The sequence below is a fragment of the Pan paniscus genome, chromosome 13 (genome assembly GCF_029289425.2).
Source record: "Pan paniscus chromosome 13, NHGRI_mPanPan1-v2.0_pri, whole genome shotgun sequence".
Classification (NCBI taxonomy): Eukaryota; Metazoa; Chordata; class Mammalia; order Primates; family Hominidae; genus Pan; species Pan paniscus.
Window position 1 is genome coordinate 43,613,941 of NC_073262.2, and position 20,258 is coordinate 43,634,198.

At 42.5% G+C, this 20,258-nt stretch overlaps 1 protein-coding gene across 1 annotated transcript in view; it reads right to left on the bottom strand.

Annotated features, from left to right (window-relative positions):
* Positions 1 to 10,515, bottom strand: part of LOC100978345 (putative beta-actin-like protein 3) — a 46,547-nt gene extending 36,032 nt beyond the window's left edge. Inside the window, exons 1-4 of the mRNA XM_034954118.2 lie at positions 9,460 to 10,515; positions 4,659 to 4,773; positions 4,326 to 4,499; positions 1,437 to 1,543 (exon numbers count right to left, since the gene is read on the bottom strand). Coding sequence (XP_034810009.2) covers positions 1,437 to 1,543; positions 4,326 to 4,499; positions 4,659 to 4,773; positions 9,460 to 9,980 — 917 coding nt within the window. The 5' untranslated portion in view covers positions 9,981 to 10,515. The remainder of the gene's footprint in view (positions 1 to 1,436; positions 1,544 to 4,325; positions 4,500 to 4,658; positions 4,774 to 9,459) is intronic.
* Between the last annotated feature and the right edge of the window lie 9,743 nt (positions 10,516 to 20,258).

Below are 20,258 nucleotides of genomic sequence, written 5' to 3' on the forward strand. Positions count from 1 at the left end.
ATTCAGGACATAGGCGTGGGTAAGGACTTCATGTCCAAAACACCAAAAGCAATGGCAACAAAAGACAAAATTGACAAATGGGATCTAATTAAACTAAAGAGCTTCTGCACAGCAAAAGAAACTACCATCAGAGTGAACAGGCAACCTACAAAATGGGAGAAAATTTTCTCAACCTACTCATCTGACAAAGGGCTAATATCCAGAATCTACAATGAACTCAAACAAATTTACAAGAAAAAAACAAACAACCCCATCAAAAAGTGGGCGAAGGACATGAACAGACACTTCTCAAAAGAAGACATTTATGCAGCCAAAAAACACATGAAAAAATGCTCATCATCACTGGCCATTAGAGAAATGCAAATCAAAACCACTATGAGATATCATCTCACACCATTTAGAATGGCAATCATTAGAAAGTCAGGAAACAACAGGTACTGGAGAGGATGTGGAGAAATAGGAACACTTTTACACTGTTGGTGGGACTGTAAACTAGTTCAACCATTGTGGAAGTCAGTGTGGCGATTCCTCAGGGATCTAGAACTAGAAATACCATTTGACCCAGCCATCCCATTACTGGGTATATACCCAAATGACTATAAATCATGCTGCTATAAAGACACATGCACACATATGTTTATTGTGGCATTATTCACAATAGCAAAGACTTGGAACCAACCCAAATGTCCAACAAGGATAGACTGGATTAAGAGAATGTGGCACATATACACCATGGAATACTATGCAGCCATAAAAAATGATGAGTTCATGTCCTTTGTAGGGACATGGATGAAATTGGAAACCATCATTCTCAGTAAACTATCGCAAGAACAAAAAACCAAACACCGCATATTCTCACTCATAGGTGGGAATTGAACAATGAGATCACATGGACACAGGAAGGGGAATATCACACTCTGGGGACTGTGGTGGGGTGGGGGGAGGGGGGAGGGATAGCATTGGGAGATATACCTAATGCTAGATGTTGAGTTAGTGGGTGCAGTGCACCAGCATGGCACATGTATACATATGTAACTAACCTGCACAATGTGCACATGTACCCTAAAACCTAAAAGTATAATAAAAAAAAAGAAAAAAAAAAGGGTTAAGAAGTTCAATACTGAGTCATAAAGTAAACTAAAAGTTAAAGTTCAAACTTCATTAAATTAATATGAAATCCCTTTAGCTAACGTAAGATCATGTAACCAAAAATGTCATATAACAAATAACATCAGTCAATATAATAAGAAGACAAATCCTATTAAAACTGTTCTTTATGTTGCCCAGTCCAAGTAATTGTTTTTCTACCTAACTGATTTGTGTTGATACTGATCACTATATCCCAGTAAGTATACATTAATCTTATTAATTTAATATTTATGACTTGAGTGACTGCTATCCATCTAGAACACACAGATTAAAAGAAAGAACTATACCTTCCATATCTATCCAGTGCATTTAAATTTGCTTTTTTCTTGATTAAAAATTTCACCACTTGCTGTTTTTGCTCATGTACACCAAGTAGCAGTGGTGTGAGGCCATGCTGTAAAACAATATAAAGCAAAAACCTATGTAATTCAAAAAAGTACATATTCCTCAACTGAAGCGGAAACTTTATATAAGATCTTATGGACTTACACGCATAGAAAGTAAATAAAATGTAGTCACTTCCTTCTCACTCTTCTGTGCTTTCCCATACGCTGCTCCTTCCCTTGGAATCACCCCTTCTCTGCCTCACCACAGTACCTCTGATCATCTCAAAAACTCACTTTAAACATTTCCTGCTTCCAAGGCTCTTTGCTTCTAACTCAGCATTTGGCATGGTGTTATTGGATGATAATATTTTTCCCATCTAAACAAAGAGCTCCTTGAGGGCAGGGGCTGTATCTTTTGTCTCTATATCCTCAACCCTAAGACAAATTGTGTATAAAGCAAGAATCTGCATGTAAAGTATTTCTTTAGTTTCCTGTTTTACCAAAAGTTCAACCTCCAACATGCAACAAAAATTGCTATTAAAACTCATACTGCCCTTTTGAAAAAATTTTCCAACATTTACTTATTTAAAATCTATTTGTATTTAATTTTCCCAGATTGTTAACTAAATCATCAGTTCATAGGACTACTGAAACTAAATTAACAGAATTCCTATCTGTATTCTTAATAACTCCATGGTTTTTAGTGTTTAAAACTGCCATTCTGATTATGCCAAAGCTCTACATACTTAAGAGACACACTGGATAGTCCATAATACAGCGTCAATTGACAAAAAACGGTTTAGAATTTGATACAATTCTAATTGAGAAAACTCTGCTCTTAACGACTTACTGACCTAAGCACTTGAATGACTGAACAAAGAGACACAAAATCCTGAGAGGGCCATCCTCTACTTATTGTAAGACTACTCACAGCAAATTTCTAAAGACCTTCTGAATGGCAGTGAATAACTGATGGTAGGAAGGAAAAGATATTATTCTGTAAGCTGATGCATACTACCAATAATATTCATTTTAATGTCTCAACCACAGAGATAAAAGTCAGACTAGGCCAGGAATGGTGGCTCACACCTGTAATCCTAGCATTTGGGGAGGCTGAGGTGGGTGAATCGCTTGAGCCCAGGAGTTCAAGACCAGCCTGAGAAACATGGTAAAACCTCATCTCCACTAAAAAAAAAACAACTGAGATTGGAGGACCATCTGAGCTTGGGGAGGTCGAGGCTGCAGTGAGCTGTGATCACACCACTGCACTCCAGCCTGGGAAACAGAGTGAGACCCCATCTCAAAAAAAAAAAAAAAAAAAGTCAGATTAATGTTATTGGAAAGGAAAGATTTAAAGAAATAAGCACATATCCAACTCCAACTCTTGTAGAGATACCTTAAGTTTCTGAGACATAAGAATTTACATATTACATTTATGTATTCAGTGGCTCTTAAGCAGGAGTGTTTCCAGATTTTGAGAAAATTGTTGTTGCTGTTGTTGTTAGAGACAGGGTCTCATTATGTTGACCAGGCTAGACTCGAATTCCTGAGCTCAAGCAATCCTCCCACCTCAGCCTCCCTAGCAGCTGGGACTACAGCCATGCGTCACCATGCCTGGCTTCAAGGAAACATTTTCAAATATACATATCCAGGCTTTATTTGACTTACTGTATCAAAATATTCAGAAAAAGCCTAGACTTGTTGATTATTTAAACATTTTCCTCAGGTTACTGGGATGCACAATTCTAGCTGAAAGCTAGTGCAACAGACAATTATTTCAGTCTCATTTCTCACCCACATGACCAATTCCCTTTCTCATTTGAAGATTTGGCCAAAAAGAGTAAAGAGTAGGAGAGAGACCCATTTGCTGAAAACACCACATGATTTTCCCCAGTAAGAGAAGAACAGGGTCTAGTCAACCCAAAATCCAACTTGATCTTGTTACTTATTTATCTTCTACCTTCCCTTCCAGACACTCTAGATTTGAAAGCAGAGCTGAGACTCTAATTGACCATTTCTACCAGAATAGGATACTAAGTCAGTTAATTACTTGATATTCCCTCTGCTCAAGGGTTTCCCCTTACATTACCACCTATTCACTGCCTATCTGGTTCCTCAGAGGCCTCCTAAAATTGATCTCTATTCAGTTTACAACCCACTAACTCCTCTCCCAAACTGAAAAGTGTCATTCTCTAAAATTGAAGAGAACCTTGTCTCACCATACAAAGGAAACAAATCAATCAACAACAACAACAACAACACACACACACACACAACTTCTTCATGGTCTTTTCTCTCGATTACTTAATTTCCAAATTGGCCTTGATATTTCTGATTGCTCTCTTTTTCCCTTTCCACTTCTGCCTCATGAGCAATCAGAAATATCTTAAGCCTTGCCACTGAGAGGCACATCACCTCGTATCTATTACTGCTTTTTAGGAACTTGCCAAAGGAGCAGGATCTCTATTCACTGAAACATGTTTAACTTTTCTTGGAGTTTTCATGTAAAACCTATTTCAGGGCAAATTTTGCCATTTTACATTCATTAGGGGGAAAAAATCCTAGGAGGGAAAAATTGAAAAATAGTAAGTATTATCTTTTACAAATTCAGTGTTTTCAACAAAAGTATTTACCAGAAGTGCATTTAAAAAAAAAAAAAAAACTGTACCCTCTAATGCTTCTTTGAAAATAACAATATTTAAAATAAATTCTTAGATAATTAGGTCATTTCAAAATATTTTCATTCAGGTTATGCTTGAGCTTCCAAATACGGAAGACTGGCCCTTACACACGTCAATGTTAAAATGAATGCATTTCAGTATTTTGAAGATAAAATTAGTAGATCTATACCTTGTTTTTTGATTCGATATCAGCACCGTATAAGAGCAGTGCTTTGGCCATTAATTTATCTTCATTGTAGATAGCGTAGTGTAGAGTGGTATTTCCATACTCATCTGGAATATCTGGATCAGTGCCATGTTCCAGCAACATTAACGCACATTCATCTTCCTGGCATTGTACGGCCTGTCAGTATTAGACCAAAAACAAATTACAAATCCTAGGAATTCAAAATAACATTCCACAGCTTTCACCAACTAGTTATATTTAAAGGAGAAAACTCATTTTTATGCTATGTATTGAAATCAAACCCACCTCACGCTGATATAGTTGGCTACTACATACCTTTGTCAGAGCTGTCCTCTTTTTGTTGTCAAGGACATTAAGTTGACATCGTCTGTCCAGCAGGAGTTTTACTACTTCTGAATTCCCATTGGCAGAGGCCAGATGTAGGGCAGTCCTGTGAGAGTGACAAGACGTTTTAGGAAATTGTAGTGCACTAGCTACAGCCACATTAATGATTCATGTAATTGCAAACACTGAATAGCCTGCTATTACTCTGCCTTCAAAACAAACATTTAACTTTCCCATGAAAAAAGCACACTATTTATTATCTCTCATTGCTCGCTGTATTAATGAAAGAGCAGCCTATATGAATACAAAGAGCATAGCCCTTGGATGACATTCAACTTGGGCTGGAATCCTACTTGAAGCTCTGTCACTTCCTAGCTGTTGCTTAGCCTTTTGGGGTCTTAGTTTCCTCATCAATAAAATAGGAATGAGAATAGTAGCTTTCTCACAGGAAACCACCGTAATGCTTAAATGAGACTCTGCACAAAAGATATAGAATAGTTCCTAACACAAATAAAAGCTCAATAATTGTTAGATATTATAATTTTTACTGATACCACTAAAGACAACATTTGAATTGAGATGATACAATTATACCTACACTTTGAGGTGTGTTTTAAATATTACAGCTAACATTGTATTTTAGTGATTCTAAGATGATCATTGTCTCCATGTTGTCTCCACTGAAATACCAGTTACAATTCATGATTTACTATAATTGGTGGCATTTAAATAATTCTCTTATTGAGGCATAAAATAATGGGGCATCACACAATCCCTGGTGCCTTACATTAAGTAGAATATGTTATAACAGGTCTGGGGTGGTTCCAGTCAGATGACCAGCATTTAGATAAATTTTAGTTCTTAAAAGAACCATGGAATAAGAAAGCTGAGGCAAAAACAAAAATAAATTTCTAAAATAAACCAATTCTTACTTTGGTTTTCAATAAACTTTAAGCCAAAGAAAACTTGGAATTCAAATGAATAGCATGGGCTCATTTTTTTCAATACTTAGATTTATACAATATATCTACATCAGATATTTCCAATCATTCATATTAGGATTTAAGACTGTTATAAATGTTCTCTTTTTAAAATGGATTTATGAAACTATTTGTGGAGCTTTTTTCAACTTTTACATTCAGGGGTACATGTGCCGGATGTGCAGGTTTGTTACATAGGTAAACGTGCACCAAGGGGGGTGGTTGTACAGATTATTTCATTACCCAGGTGTTAAGCCCAGTACCCGTTCATTCTATTTCCTGCTTCCTTCCCTCTTCCCACCCTCCACCCTCTGATAGGCCCCAGTGTGTGTTGCTTCCCTCTAGGTAACTGTGTGTTCTCATCATTTAGCTCCCACCTGTAAGTGAGAACATGCAGTATTTGGTTTTCTCTTCCTATGTTAGTTTGCTAAGGATAATGGCTTTCAACACCATCCATGTCCCTGCAAAGCACATGCTCTCGTTCCTTCTTTTATGGCTGCATAGTATTCCATGCTGTTTATGTACCACATTTTAGTTCTTAAAACAACTAAAACAGTCTTTATCCAAGACTTGTAAATTTTCAAAAGGGCAGTTAAGGGGTGTCTTTTACTATTTTCTACCTTCAGAAATGCTTCTGTTTGAAAGGAGGGAGGAAAAGCTTCAATTGAGATTAAGTCCTAATGCCCCAATTTTAAATCTCTCAGCTTGCTCAAGCCCAGCAGGTAAACATGAAGTTTTCAAAGATGGAAGGATCCTGAGAGATAGTAGAATATGCCTGCCACATAACAGGTGTCTGGCTTATGTCTGATGACTAAATGGATTGAAAGAATGGATGAACACAGCTTGGGAGTTCAGTATTTTTAAAGAAAACTCCTGTAGAGTAGGGCAATACATTTCCAATAGTAATAGTCATTTATATTTGCTATTTTAATTTTCATAAATATATAACTCAACTGAAATAATTCATACTTTTTACATTAATCTATGTATAATGAAAAGATAATTATGTAATAAAATGTATATATAATAAAATCTACAGGAACAGGTAAACACGACCTCTCTACTTCTGAAGAGGGTAAAAGTTCACGGAAGATAGCCAACCACAGAAAGAAAAATAAATAATAGAATGTGATAAATTATTCGCATCTATGCAAGAAGCATATTCCTTCTCTTCCCAAGGATTATTGCATTACTAATGAACCTTAACTAAAACTTCAGATGTTCACTGCAAAAATCACAGATAAGAGAAAGGGAAAAACTTCACTTACAAATCCCCAGAAACAAGTTTGATTGTATTTTCTACAGATTTTCAGCTAACACGAGCAGATTCTGTTCATGTATATGTGTAACAAACTGACTTTTTTCTCACTTGTTATAGCAAAGTACATCTTTGCACGTCGACATATCTCTGTATCTACTGACACCCTCAATAGTTACATATTATTCCATCCTATGGATGCACTGAAATTTGTTCATGAAATCTTTATATGGGTTCTTCTAAATACACTATTTTAATCAATACTAAGAAAAACAGACATCTATTTGGTAAAGATATTTCAGTATAATGGAATTGATGAGTAAAAAGCGTAACATTTTAAAAATGTGGTTCTTACCACTAAAGTGTCTGTTTGAAAAGCTGTAGCAATTTAAACTTTAAACAACTACATAAGTACCACTGTTCTTCATCCTCACAAACTTTGTGGATAGAAAACAGTATTTCATTCCTTTTTGTTCTGTTTTGTTTTGAGATGGAGTCTCACTCTATCACCCAGTCTGGAATGTAGTGGCACGATCTCGGCTCGCTGTAACCTCCACCTCCCTGGTTCAAGCAATTCTCTTGCTTCAGCCTCCTGAGTAGCTGGGATTACAGGTGCGTGCCACCATGCCCAGCTAATTTTTTGTATTTTTAGTAGAGATGGGATTTCACCACACTGGCCAGGCTGGTCTCAAACTCCTGACTTCATGATCCACTTGCCTCAGCCTCCTAAAGTGCTGGGATAACAGGCGTAAGCCACTGCACCCAGCCTTTCATTCCTCTTCTAACTTAGATAGAAAACAGTATTTCATTCCTCTTCTAACTTATATTCCTTCTTCTACCAGGAACGCTATCTTTTCCTATGTGCATAGGTCACTGGTAGATATGCAAAAAAGTACTTTGCCCAATTTTAAAATGAGCTTATTTTATTATAACTGCATATATAGGCCAGGCACAGTGGCTCACGCCTGTAACCCCAGCACTTTGGGAGACCAAGGTGGGTGGATCACGAGGACAGGAGTTCAAGACCAGCCTGGCCAAGATGGTGAAACCCCATCTCTACTAAAAATACAAAACAATTAGCCAGGCGTGGTGGCAGACACCTGTAATCCCAGCTATTCAGTAGGCTGAAGCAGAGAATTGCTTGAACCTAGGAGGCAGAGGCTGCAGTGAGCCAAGATCGCAGCACTGCACTCCAGCCTGGGCAACACAATGAGACTCCATCAAAAAAAAAAAAGTATACATATATATATATATATATATATATATATATATCTGCATATATAAATAGGCATTTGTGTTTTTTTCTGGTATGTTTCTCTTTCTGTATATTTAAAATTTTTAATCTATACTCTTATTTCTGTGACATAAAAATCTAGCTAGTTTTCTCCAAAAATGAATTATGAACAATCCATCTTTTTTAAATAATACAAAACATCACCATTATCAAGTGCTAAATTCTTACATATATTTGGGTATTTCTAAATTTCCTATTCTGTTCTATTCATTGATGTCTTTTCAGCTGTTAGTAAACAATTTGTGGAAATAAATAACATGTACATTTTGATATCTGGAAAAGCAAGCCTTTTTCCATTCTGTTACAAAAAATTAGTTTATCACAATAATAAAAGCATGTGTAATTTAAAAACGCTAAAACTTTGCTATTTTTATTTGGCTTAGGTAAAAGTGCTAAATAAAAAATGCTCACATCTTTTTGGTTTTGTTTTTTTTTTTTTTTTTTTGAGACAGAGTCTCGCTCTGTCTCCCAGGCTGGAGTGCAGTGGCGCTATCTCAGCTCACTGCAAGCTCCATCTCCCGGGTTCATGCCATTCTCCTGCCTCAGCCTCCTGAGTAGCTGGGACTACAGGCACCTGCCACCGCGCCTGGCTAATTGTTTTTATATTTTTTGGTAGAGATGGGGTTTCACCGTGTTAGCCAGGATGGCCTCGATATCCTGTCCTCATGATCTGCCCACCTAGGACTCCCAAAGTGCTGGGATTACAGGCATGAGCCACCGCGCCCGGCCAAAAAGCTCACATCTTAAGAAAATTCAATCTTCCTATTCAAGCACAGGAAACATCTTCCCATTTCAGTTTCCTTCTAAGGTTCCTCAGTAAAGAACGTATTTACATAGTGTACATTGATATAAAATCCATACTGGATTTTATTTGAAGAATATTTAGCCCTGAAGTTGATGTGTTATGGGGCTTCGTTCTTAGTTCTCAATATACACTTTTCTATAATGTATAGAACATTGTTTTACAATCTGTAGATTAAAAAAATCTGCTGCATCAATAATTTTGCAAGTTAAATCACTTTAAAACAGTCTATTAGTGTTCTACGAGGCAAATTATAACGATCGGAAATCAGCTAAAGTTTTGTTTTTGTGTTGCTGCTCATAAAGGGGCCTGTGCCCTGACCTCTCTGAGGTTTCCACATCCAGGGTGGTGTGAGGCCTGCGGAGGCGAGAAAGCCAGGTCCCCTTCCTCCCCCATCAGGACGGTATGTCCCCATCATCCCCCCAAGTCCCACCTCCTCCCAGCCCAGGCCTGGTTACCTCTTTTGCTTGTCCCTCTTGTTCACGTCAGTGTCCCTGAGCATGACGATCAGATCCTTTCTGGGGACTTTACCCCACCAGGCAGCTCTGTGGAGCTTGTCCACATCTTCTCCATGGACGTGGTACCTGGGATCCATGAAGGCACTGTCATCGTAGTCTCCCCAAGCGCCCACGTTGCTCTTGCCACTCCTCCTGCAGCAGGGGAAGCAGTGGCGGCACCACTTGCACATCTTGCTCCCAAGCGTCTTCACAGAGGAGTCGTTGTGGTCTCCAGAAGTGCCCACGTTGCTCTTGCCACTCCCCCTGCAGCTGGGGAAGCAGTGGCGGCACCACTTGCCCATCTTGCTCCTGAGTGTCTTCATAGCGGAGTCGTTGTGGTCTCCAGAAGTGCCCACGTTGCTCTTGCCGCTCCCCCTGCAGCAGGGGAAGCAGTGGCAGCACCACTTGCCCATCTTGCTCCTGAGACCAAATGGCTTCTTCACAGAAGAGGCAGCCGGCATTGAATCAACCTCAGCCACCATCTGCTTTTAACAGCCAGGAGAAACCAGTAGTAGCCAGCAGATCGTGTCTACCAACCAGTTTCACCAACTAGCAGGTAACTCCGGGTTTCCAATCTGTTTGAAAAGTCAATCCCAGCCAAAACCTGCCAACCCCAGCAGGGGATCCCAGCACAGCCCATCCCACCCCAGGAAAACCCACACCCACCCGGGGAAAGCCCACGCCCCCTGGGGGCGACCCCACGCCCACCCCAGGAAGGGCCAACCCCCCCCAAGAAAACACCCAGCCCACCCAAAGGAATGCCAAACCCAGCAGAGAAAAGGTCAAGTCCAGCAAAGGAACGCGAAAGAGGAAACGTCAATCCAAGCGACCAACGCCAAGCCAAGCAAAGAATGCAAGCCAAACCAAGCCGCTACAGGCCAGCCAAGCCGTTAACGCGCGTGCAGCATGCACGTGCAAGCCGTTACAGGGCAGCCAAGCCATTAGGCGCGTGCGGCGTGCGCGTGCAAGCCGTTACAGGCCAGTCTGACGGTTATGCGGGGGCGGCGTGCGCGTGCAAGCCGTTACAAGCCAGCCAAGCCGCTGCCGCGCGTGCGGCGTGCGCGTGCGGCTTGCGCGTGCGGCGTGCGGCTTGCGCGTGCGGCGTGCACATCTCAGGGGGCATCAGTGCACGTGGCACAGACACTGGCCGATGCGTGCAACCCGCGTGCTTAAGTCTTGGCGCCAGGAATGTCACGGACAGCCCTGTGTTCCCGGCAAACTTTGTGAGAGTCAGCTGAGCTTTCAGACCATTGAGAAGCCGCTGGTGAAAAAAAAAAAAAGCCTCTTGAAGGAGGACTGGAGCTAAGCAGCTGGAACTTGAGGATGCTGACAGCCTCCCCTGAAGAAAGCCCCCAGGACACTCCTGGCAGTGCTGTTGTGCATGGCAGCAGCTGCAGCTGCAGCTCGGAGCTCGGGCTGGCGGAGCTGGCTGCAAATGGCCTCAAAATCACGGAGCACAAGACGCCCACTAAGCCCAGCGCCTGCCTGAGGTGTCTTCGACACCTGCTCCTCTTTGCTCCGCACCCTCAACAGAACACGAGGCCATCAGCGAGGGGGCATTTGGGGCCACAGGATTGCAGCCAGCTCCTGCCCTGGTGCCCCCTGCCCAGTGTCCAAGCCAGGGCCAACAGCTGTGGGGCTTCTGGCCTGGGGGGCTCTGCTCCACTGGCATGCAATAGGGTCAAGGTGCAGACCGCTGTGTCCAGGCCGGCATGAGGGGGCTTGGAGGAGCACCTACCACTCTGATGGGGAGATGCAGAAAGGCAACCCCATGTGCAGATCCTGGGAACAGGACACTGAGCCTCCCTGGTGCTGGCCTCTGAGCTGGACCAGGGCAAGTAGCACCTCGACCCTCCTACCAGGACCCTCCTGCTGCAAAGCTTTATGCAGCCAGGCTCCAGGCTGCTCCACCCAAACCACAGATGCTTTGCTGTGGGAGGAAAAATGGATTCTGAGCCTGGACACCAACCTACTCTTACCAAAAGAAGTAGAGGGGAAGCCAATCACAAGTGCAAAAAAAAAAAAGTACTATTTTGTAACTGAAGTCTTATGCAGGGTTAAGCTACCTTGCTTGATACTAAAAAGAGGAGCTTGATACTAAAGCTCCTCTTGCTTGATACTAAATTAAATTTTGAATGAAACAAAAAGAAGACACACACACTAAATGTCCTTGTCCCTCTGTGATCCCCTGAGCCAGGAAGCAAGGGGAAGCCTGGCCTCCTGGACTGTCTCCCCAGCTGGGGGCTGAGTAGTTTCCTCCAGGGTCACAGGGAGCAGCTGGGCTCAGTGGGGCCAGGCTGCCCTTCTCCTACATGGGCGTCCTCAAACCTTCCATTGCCCCACACAGAGTGCCATGATCCGGGTTCAAATCCCAGCTCTGGCACTCGCCACCTGTGTTACCTGGCAAATGCCTTACCCCCCAGGCACTTGCTGTCTGTGTCCTTCCTGACAGGAGGGATGGGAGCTGGTGGCCCTGGCATGAAGCACTGTTAACAGTCAAACACAAGCAGGAGCAGACAGACACCTGGGTGGGGGACTGCACTGCTGGGGGTCCTCACCAAAGAGCACCTACCCATCTGCCCACGTGGCCTTGCATGTCTCAACACTTATCAGGCACCTGACTACAGGAAATCCCTGAACAAAACCCTGAGCTGCCCTGGGGAATGTGACCAGGGCGATGGACCAGGAAGGACAGTCTGGGGTGCTTGGCATGAGTGAGGATAGGCTGGGGAAATGCCAACCTCTTCCACCAGCTTTGCATCCCAGGGCACCCTCAGTGGACAGAGAACCCAGAGATGCCACAAGGCTTGAGCTGCATCCTAACCATCCTGAGTTCCAGCCCAGCCATGGCCCCAGCCCGGGGGTACTTTGGGTGCTAAGTTGGGATGATGAGGGGCCAAGTGACACTCCTGTGTTCCAGAATCCGGTCAAGAAGGTGGTACCCTGTCACTGCCTGGCTCCATCTGGTCCCAGTGGAACAAGAAGGGCAGGAAGCCTCTAGCACCCACCCTCTGGGCCACCAACACCCAGGTCCACAGTGTGGCCACCTGAGTCAGCACCACCTGCCTCGGGGACCAGAGCATGAAGGCTCAGATACGAGGAGCATAGTGCAGCAGTGGATGCAGGTATGCAGGATGTGCTGTGCGGATCCAAGGAGCCCCTCTCTGGAGGCTTGGGCATAACCTCTCCATCTTATTGACACATAATATTTTACCTCTTTGTAAGGTACATACAAATACTTGTTACATGCATAAAATGTATATTCTGGTTACTTTGAATATTTACACATAATAATATTACTTAGCCACCACAGCCTGCTGTCAAACATTACAGCCTATTTCTTCTAACTGTAGGTTTGTACCCAATAGCCAACTTCTCTTCATTCTCCATTCCACATACCCAGTCTTCCTGGCCTCTGGTACTGCCATTGTATTCTCTGTATCCATGGGATCAAGTTTTTTTAGCTCTTACGTGAGTGAGAACCCGCAGTATTTGTCCTTCTGTCTCTGAAAATGTTTCTGAAAATGACACGATTTCCTTATTTGTTATGCCAAATAGTATTTTACTGTGTCTATTTAGCATATCTTATCCACTCATCTGTTGATGAATACTTGGATTGATTCTGTGTCTTTGCTATTCTGAATAATGCTGTGATAAACATGAGCATGCAAGTTCCCCTTTGTTACACTGAACTCTTTCCTTTGGATAAATACCCCCCCAGTGAGATTGCTGGACCATAGACTAGTTCTATTTTTTCTTTTTTTAGAATTCTCTATACTGGTTTCCATCATGCTTGTACTGATTTGCATTCCTACTGACAGTGTAGCAGAGTTTCCATTTCTCTTCATTCTCACCAGCATCTGTTATTTTTTGTCTTTTTAATAATACCCATACTGAGGTGAGATAATATCCCACTGTGGTTTTGATTTGCATTTCCCTGATCAATGATGTTGAGCAGTTTCTCATATACATCTTAGCCATTTGTATGTCTCTATTCCTGTCCTTTGCCCATTTTTAATGGCATTGATTTTTTAACTTTTGAGGAGTCTGAGTTCCTTCTATACTCTGCACATTAGTTCCCTGTCAGGTGAGTAATTTGCAAATATTTTCTCCCACTCCAGGGGCTGTCTCTTCACTGTGTTGATTCTTTTGCTGTGCAGAAGTTATAGCCCACTCATCTATTTTTGCTTTTGGTGCCTGTGCTTTTGAGATTTCATCCATAAATTATCTGCCTAAGCTGATGTTCTGAAGAGTTTTCTCTATGTTTTTCTAGTAGTTTTATAGTTTCAGGTCTGACATTTAAGTCTTTTTTTCTTTTTTTGAGACGGAGTCTGGCTCTGTCACCAGATTGGAGTGCAGTGGCACAATCTCAGCTCACTGCAACCTCCGCCCCCCGGGTTCAAGTGGTTCTCCTGCCTCCCGAGTAGCTGGGACTATAGGCACCCACCACCATGCACAGCTAATTTTTGTATTTTTAGTAGAGATGGGCCATGTTGGCCAGGATGGTATTGATCTCTTGACCTCGTGATCCACCCACCTCGGCCTCCCAAAGTGTTGGGATTACAGATATGAGCCATTGCGCCCGGCCCTAAGTCTTTAATCTACCTTGAATTGGTTCCTATTTCCAACCTGAGACAGGGAAGAAGTTCACAATGACTTTGCTGAGATAGTAAGCTGACTGCATAGTTACTAAGGGGACATTTTTATATACTTCTTTCACAGGAACAAAGAAGCCAAGTCATTCCCTACCCGAATTAAATGTATGATTTTTAAAGAGGAAGCCTTGAGAATCTAACCCAATCTAACCATTACTCCAAATTATTTGGTAAACTGTGTCACTTTAGGTGGAGGAAGGTAAGAATTACGGGAAGGTGAATTCTTTAAAAATCCATAAAAATGTACTGTGCTTGGAGACAAACTTGTAAGTTATCGCCCCTTTACAATGATTTGATGTCAAAAATACCGTAATATATTACTACTTTTACTTGATCAGATTTTTAACTGATTAAAGATTTCATCTTAATCACTATTTTACAAAATAAATGCTCACTCTGAGCGTATAGTTCTACAGCCAGTTTTTAGGAACTTGAAATTTTTATATAATTCAAAAGTCACAAGAATAGTACCAAGAATCCTCCTCCTTCTCTTAACCAAGACTCACCAATTTCTAAAATTTGTAGAAATTTGCTCCATTTTGTCCCACTTACTTTGCCTGTTTACATACCTTTTTTAATGATTTCAGTGTAAACTATAGACATAATTACCCCAAAGTGTGCATTTCCTAAGGGTATTCTTTTACACAACTCTAGAATAATTATTAAAATCAGGAATTACTGTTATTATTTTTTGAGACAGGCTGTCACCCAGGCTGGAATGCAGTGGTGCAGTCTTGTCTAACTGCAGCCCCAACCTCCCAGGCTCAAGCAATTCTCCCACCTCAGCCTTCCGAGCAGCTGGGACTACAGGAGTGTGCTGCCATGACTGGCCAAGTTCTGTATTTTTGGTAGAGATGAGGGGCATGTTGTCCAGGCTGGTCTCCACTCTTGGCCTCAAGCGATCCTCCTGCCTCAGGCTCCCAAAAGTGCTAGGATTACAGGCCTGAGCCACCATACCTGGCCTGATCCCAGTTTTAGAAAAACTCTGTAACTAAATTTAGATGAAAATATATGAATATGTTCAGTGATTGCTTTCACATTTTCTAAACTGTGCTTTTTTATATCATCGAGAGTCTTCAATAAATGTACTTTGGTTTGAAGTATTTTCTTGAAGTCAGACATACTTAGCTGTGACCTGCAACAGTTCTCTCACAGCATCCCCTCCCTGCAAACTGCAGGTCTTGAGGTCAGTGGCGCTTGACTCTAGGGACCCTATGTTCTTCCTTGGATCCAGGCCCTAACTCAGGGGATGGTGGCACCACCTCCTGCCCAACTCTCAGCTGCCTGCACTGCTGGTCATGGGTGAGAGGATGGCCTGCCCCAGATGAGTGTCAGTGTGTGTGTTTGTGTGCTTTTGCTGCATTTCTTGTGTCTTGCTTTTGTCATCTCTTTCTCTCTTTCCTCCCTGAGGCCTGCATAGGGCAGCTGTGCTACCCACCTCTGAATGTGGGGTGAGCTGTGGCCCAGGCCTGGATGCCTGCTGGGACCTCCCAGGAGATGTGTGGAAGCAGACACCAGGCGGGCTCAGACACTCTAATGGGTACACTTGTGCCTTGTTCTGTCCCTGTCATTTGAGGCCATTTTGGCCAATGGGAAAGGAGACCCCTCTGGCAGAAAAAGGTCCACTTTGCCTCAGGCTGGGGTGGCAACTCTGCCTGCAGGTTGGACCCGTGGGTCTCATCGTGAACCCCCATGGGCGAGTGACACTGGGAAAAGTAGAGGACGTGTGGGTTCTGCCTGCTGTCTTTGCATGTGGAGACAGGGTCCTGCCAACCAGTCTCCTGGAGGGGGCACTGCCTCCTGTGGGTGCCATGTGTGCCAGAATCCAAGCATGGGTGTGCACAGGGGCTGAGCCCACTCACAACCCAGGACAGAGTTGCTTGGCTGTTTTGGGGCTGGGAGATCTCGAAAAGCCTACCAGACCCAGCATCATCAGTGGCTCTCCCACTCTCAATGCCTTGGTCTTTCTGCTTTTTTGGCTGTCACCTTGGCACATTTCTTGGTGCCACCAAAACAACTCAAAATAATCTCTTTTCAGTCATGCCTGAATAACATAATTGGCTTCAGGTTTCCTGAAAACAGAGAAGGTGAAAATCCAGAAAAAAGGGCTACTTGTTTTCTTCCTCTGATGGTCCAGCCTGTCTTCAACCACAGGACTCCACGCTGACCTGGGGTCTGAGCCTCCTGGTTCAGTCACTGTCTAGCTTTGATCAAAACCATGAGCAACTGAAGCAGAATATGGAAGTGGAAAATGCTCTGGGTTGTCCCCATGTTGGGAAATTATTGTCCAACAAACAAGTAGCTATCCAAAGCACTGCAAGACAACCAGTGTGCCTCAGAGCTTGTCAGAGGAAGCGTTCAAGAGTGCTTTCTGTCTCATTCAGCAAGTCTCACTTCTTTTTTATGTTCTAAATCAGAACATAGAATCACGGGCCAGGCTTGCAAGAAGCAAACATTAACTTCTATCCACATGTACTTAGCCAGGGCTCATTTGAATGGCCACATGTAGCAGCAAAGAGGCTGGAAAGGAGTGTAATGGTGTGACTAGTGGAAAGAGGAGACATGTTTGTTGTTCTTCACCCCATGTATACTAAGGATGTTTTTAGAAAAAAAAGAAAAACTTTTTTTTGCTCAAGCACAGTTTATGCAACAAAATGTGATTCAGAATCTAATTTCACAAAATAAATCCAGAGGAGAGACTTGAAGGAAAAGGGCAAAGATGTAACTCAATAAAGCCCATAACATCACAGAATACGGTGATGGTGATGGTTTCTAACCTTGAGAAAGTAAGTGGGTTCTTCAGTTTCTAAAATTTATTTATCAGTTCTTGAACCCAAGAAATCAAAATAGATCATAACAGAAAAAAATGATCTAGCATTTAGAAAATGCAGAAGTAGCCTGGCAGAACTACAACCATCTGACCTTTGACAAAACCATAGAAATAAGAAATAAAGAAAAGGCTCACTATGCAACGAATGGCGCTCAGATAAATGACTAGCCATGTGCAGGAGAATTAACACTGCAGCCCTGCTTCTCATCATATGGAAAATTAACTCAAGATCAACCAAAGATTGAAACAGAAGACTTCAAATACAAAAGTCCTAACAGACAACCTATCAAACACCTTTCTCAACATAGGCTTTTGCAAACCACTTAGGCAATTTAGTACCCAAAAGAAATGCAAGAAAAAACAAAAAGTACAAGTCTGGCCGAAGAAACTACAGACCTGCTGGACAGCAAAGCAATTGCCAACACAGTAAACACACAGCCTACATGATGGGAGAAAATGTTCCCAAACCAAGCATCTGACCAAGTTCTAAAGACAGAATCTAGAGGACCTTACCTAAATCAAGAAGCAGAAAAATAACACAAGTAAAAAATGGGCAAATGACACAAACACACTAGTCAAAACAAGACTTCAAAAAGACCAACAGACAGGAGAAAATGCTCAACATCCCTAATCATCAGAGATGAGGTACCAGTGCCATCACACACCAGTCAGAATGGCCATTTGTCCAAACACAAAACATATTTGTGTAGCAGTAGATAAAAGCAAACACAGCTACACTCTTGGGGTAATGCAAACTAGGTCTCAAACTGTGGAGAGCAGTTTCAAGATTTCTCAACAACAACAACAAAGAGGGAAAGGAAGCAGAGATACCCTTCGACCCAGCAATCCAACCCTGTGTATCCACCTAAGGGAAAAATACATGTGTCTATCAAAAAGACACAGACATTTGCATGTTCACGGGAGTGCTACTCACAGGAATAAAGATGTGGACCTGACCTAGATGCCCAACAACAGAAAATGAGATGTTTTTAAATGTGATACCTATACACCACAGAATACTAAGAAGCCACCAAGGAAAATCAAACACAGAAACAAAATCATGCCCACAGCATCAACACAGATAGAACTGCAGGCCACTCTGCTAAGCGAACTCAGGCAAGAACAGAAGACCAAACACCTCAGGTTTTCACTTACAGGCAGAAACTCAACACTGAATACACACGAGCGTAAAAATGAAATCAACAGATGCTGGGTACTACCAGACAGAAAAAGGAGGGAGACAGGAAGCCTTGGAGGAAGAATGATCCAACTGGTGCTGTGTTCACCGCCTGGGTGATGGGTACGCTAGGACCTCAAGCATACAAAGTCTGCTGTATAGCCATGTAGTGAAATGAACCTGCAGGCGTACACCCCTCGATCACAATAAAAGTAGCTATCATTTTAGAAAACCCAGTTTTGGAAATAGAAATAGAAAAAAAGGAAGAAAATACAAAAAAAAACACACAAAATGAAAGAAAAAGCCTACAGTGGCCCAATCCATCCATTAGTGGCATGAACACAGAAAGATAACCAAATGGACACAACGAAGGAGCCAAATAATCAGCCCACAATTATAAACACTGAATCCATAGGATTCTTGCTTTTCCCCCAAAAGTACAGCAAAGGCACAATGGTTGAAGAAACTGGGGGGTCACATGCAAAGGACTGAAATAAACCCTTCCCTTACACAAGACACAAAAAGCGACACAAAATCCACTGAACACTAAAGGGCAATTGTGAAACCAAAACCTCCAAGGAAAACACATAGGGTGCATGTCTAGTGTGGGAAAACTTGAACCTGTGCATCTAAGCCACAAACAGAAAACACATAGGAATCAAATACCCATAGACCATACAATGGCTTCGCCATCTCACTTTTCTTCTCAAAGGGACACATAAATCACCGCTAAGAAAAGCTAATGTGACCATGTGAGACTAAGGACAACTTCAGAGCTTCACACAGCTTCAACACAGGACAGAAAACAGTGAACCCAACAGAAGACATCCCACAGACTGGGAGAAAATTATGGAAAACTGTGGATCTGGAAGGGCTTCTTATCTAATATATTCAAGAAACTAATGGTCCCAAGTGGACAAAAACACAAAAACCAATACACATGCTAAAAATGCCCAAAAGACTGGCATAGGCATTTCTGAAAAAACCTGCAACAGACTCGTGGGTAATAGAAGTTTCTCCACATCAGTAATCATCCCCTAAATGCAAATCCCAACCACACTCAGATACTGCCAAACTCCCCAGAGAACGAGTATGACCAGGAACAGCAATAAAACCTTTTGAAGATAAGGGCAGTGTAGATTTGCAGACAGAGAAACTCTCACACACTATTGGTAGGAATGCAAATTTGTATACCCACTGGGAGAGACAGCAGGAGGTTTCTGAAACAACAATACAACTACCAGTTCCCGTAGCCATCCCAACATTGGGTATACCAGCAAAGCCAAGGAACCTTGTAACTTAAGGAGATATTTGCCTTCCCATGTTTGATGAAGTACTCCGGACAATAACCAGGGTATGGAGGTAACCTACCTGTCCATCCAGGGAGGAACAAATGCAGGAAATGAAAGATGCATGCATGATGGTATACTCCTCAGCCATCAAACTTCTGGACAGCAGGTCACTTCCAGCAAGGTGGAGAAAGCTGAAGGACATTAAGTTAAAGGAAATGAGCCAGGCAGAGGAAGACAAACACAAACACAGCAGGATCTCACGCGCATGGAATCTAATGAAATGCATCTCACAAAGGAGCAACGTCAATAGTGGGTACCAGAGGCTGAGGGGAGGCTTGGAAACAGCTACAAAGTGATGCTCAGATGAATGGCAAGAATTCTGGTGTTCTACAGCTTAGCAGGGTGACTAGGCTTCACAGTCTCCTAGCATGATATTCAATATAGCGGGAAGGGGTGATCGGGATACTCTCTCCACCAAGAAATCCTCACTATAGCCTGAAACAGAGACACGAGGTCCTGTAATTTGATCACAACAGCACTGATGGATATGTCAAATGGTCCCTTGCACCCTTAAAGTAAAAGCATAGACCACGTGAAATTTTTGTTTTCAAATAGGATCACAACATATTTCTGAAAGTCCTGTGGGACAATGAAGTGCCGCGCACTCCCAAAGCAGTTCCTACACACACAGAGTCGGTGGAGCCATCACACTCTTCCACTTTAACCTACTTCCCAAAGCTTTAGTTACCCAGATTCTTACACACAAAAAGTCAGTGGAGCCATCACATGCTTCCACTTTAAACTAC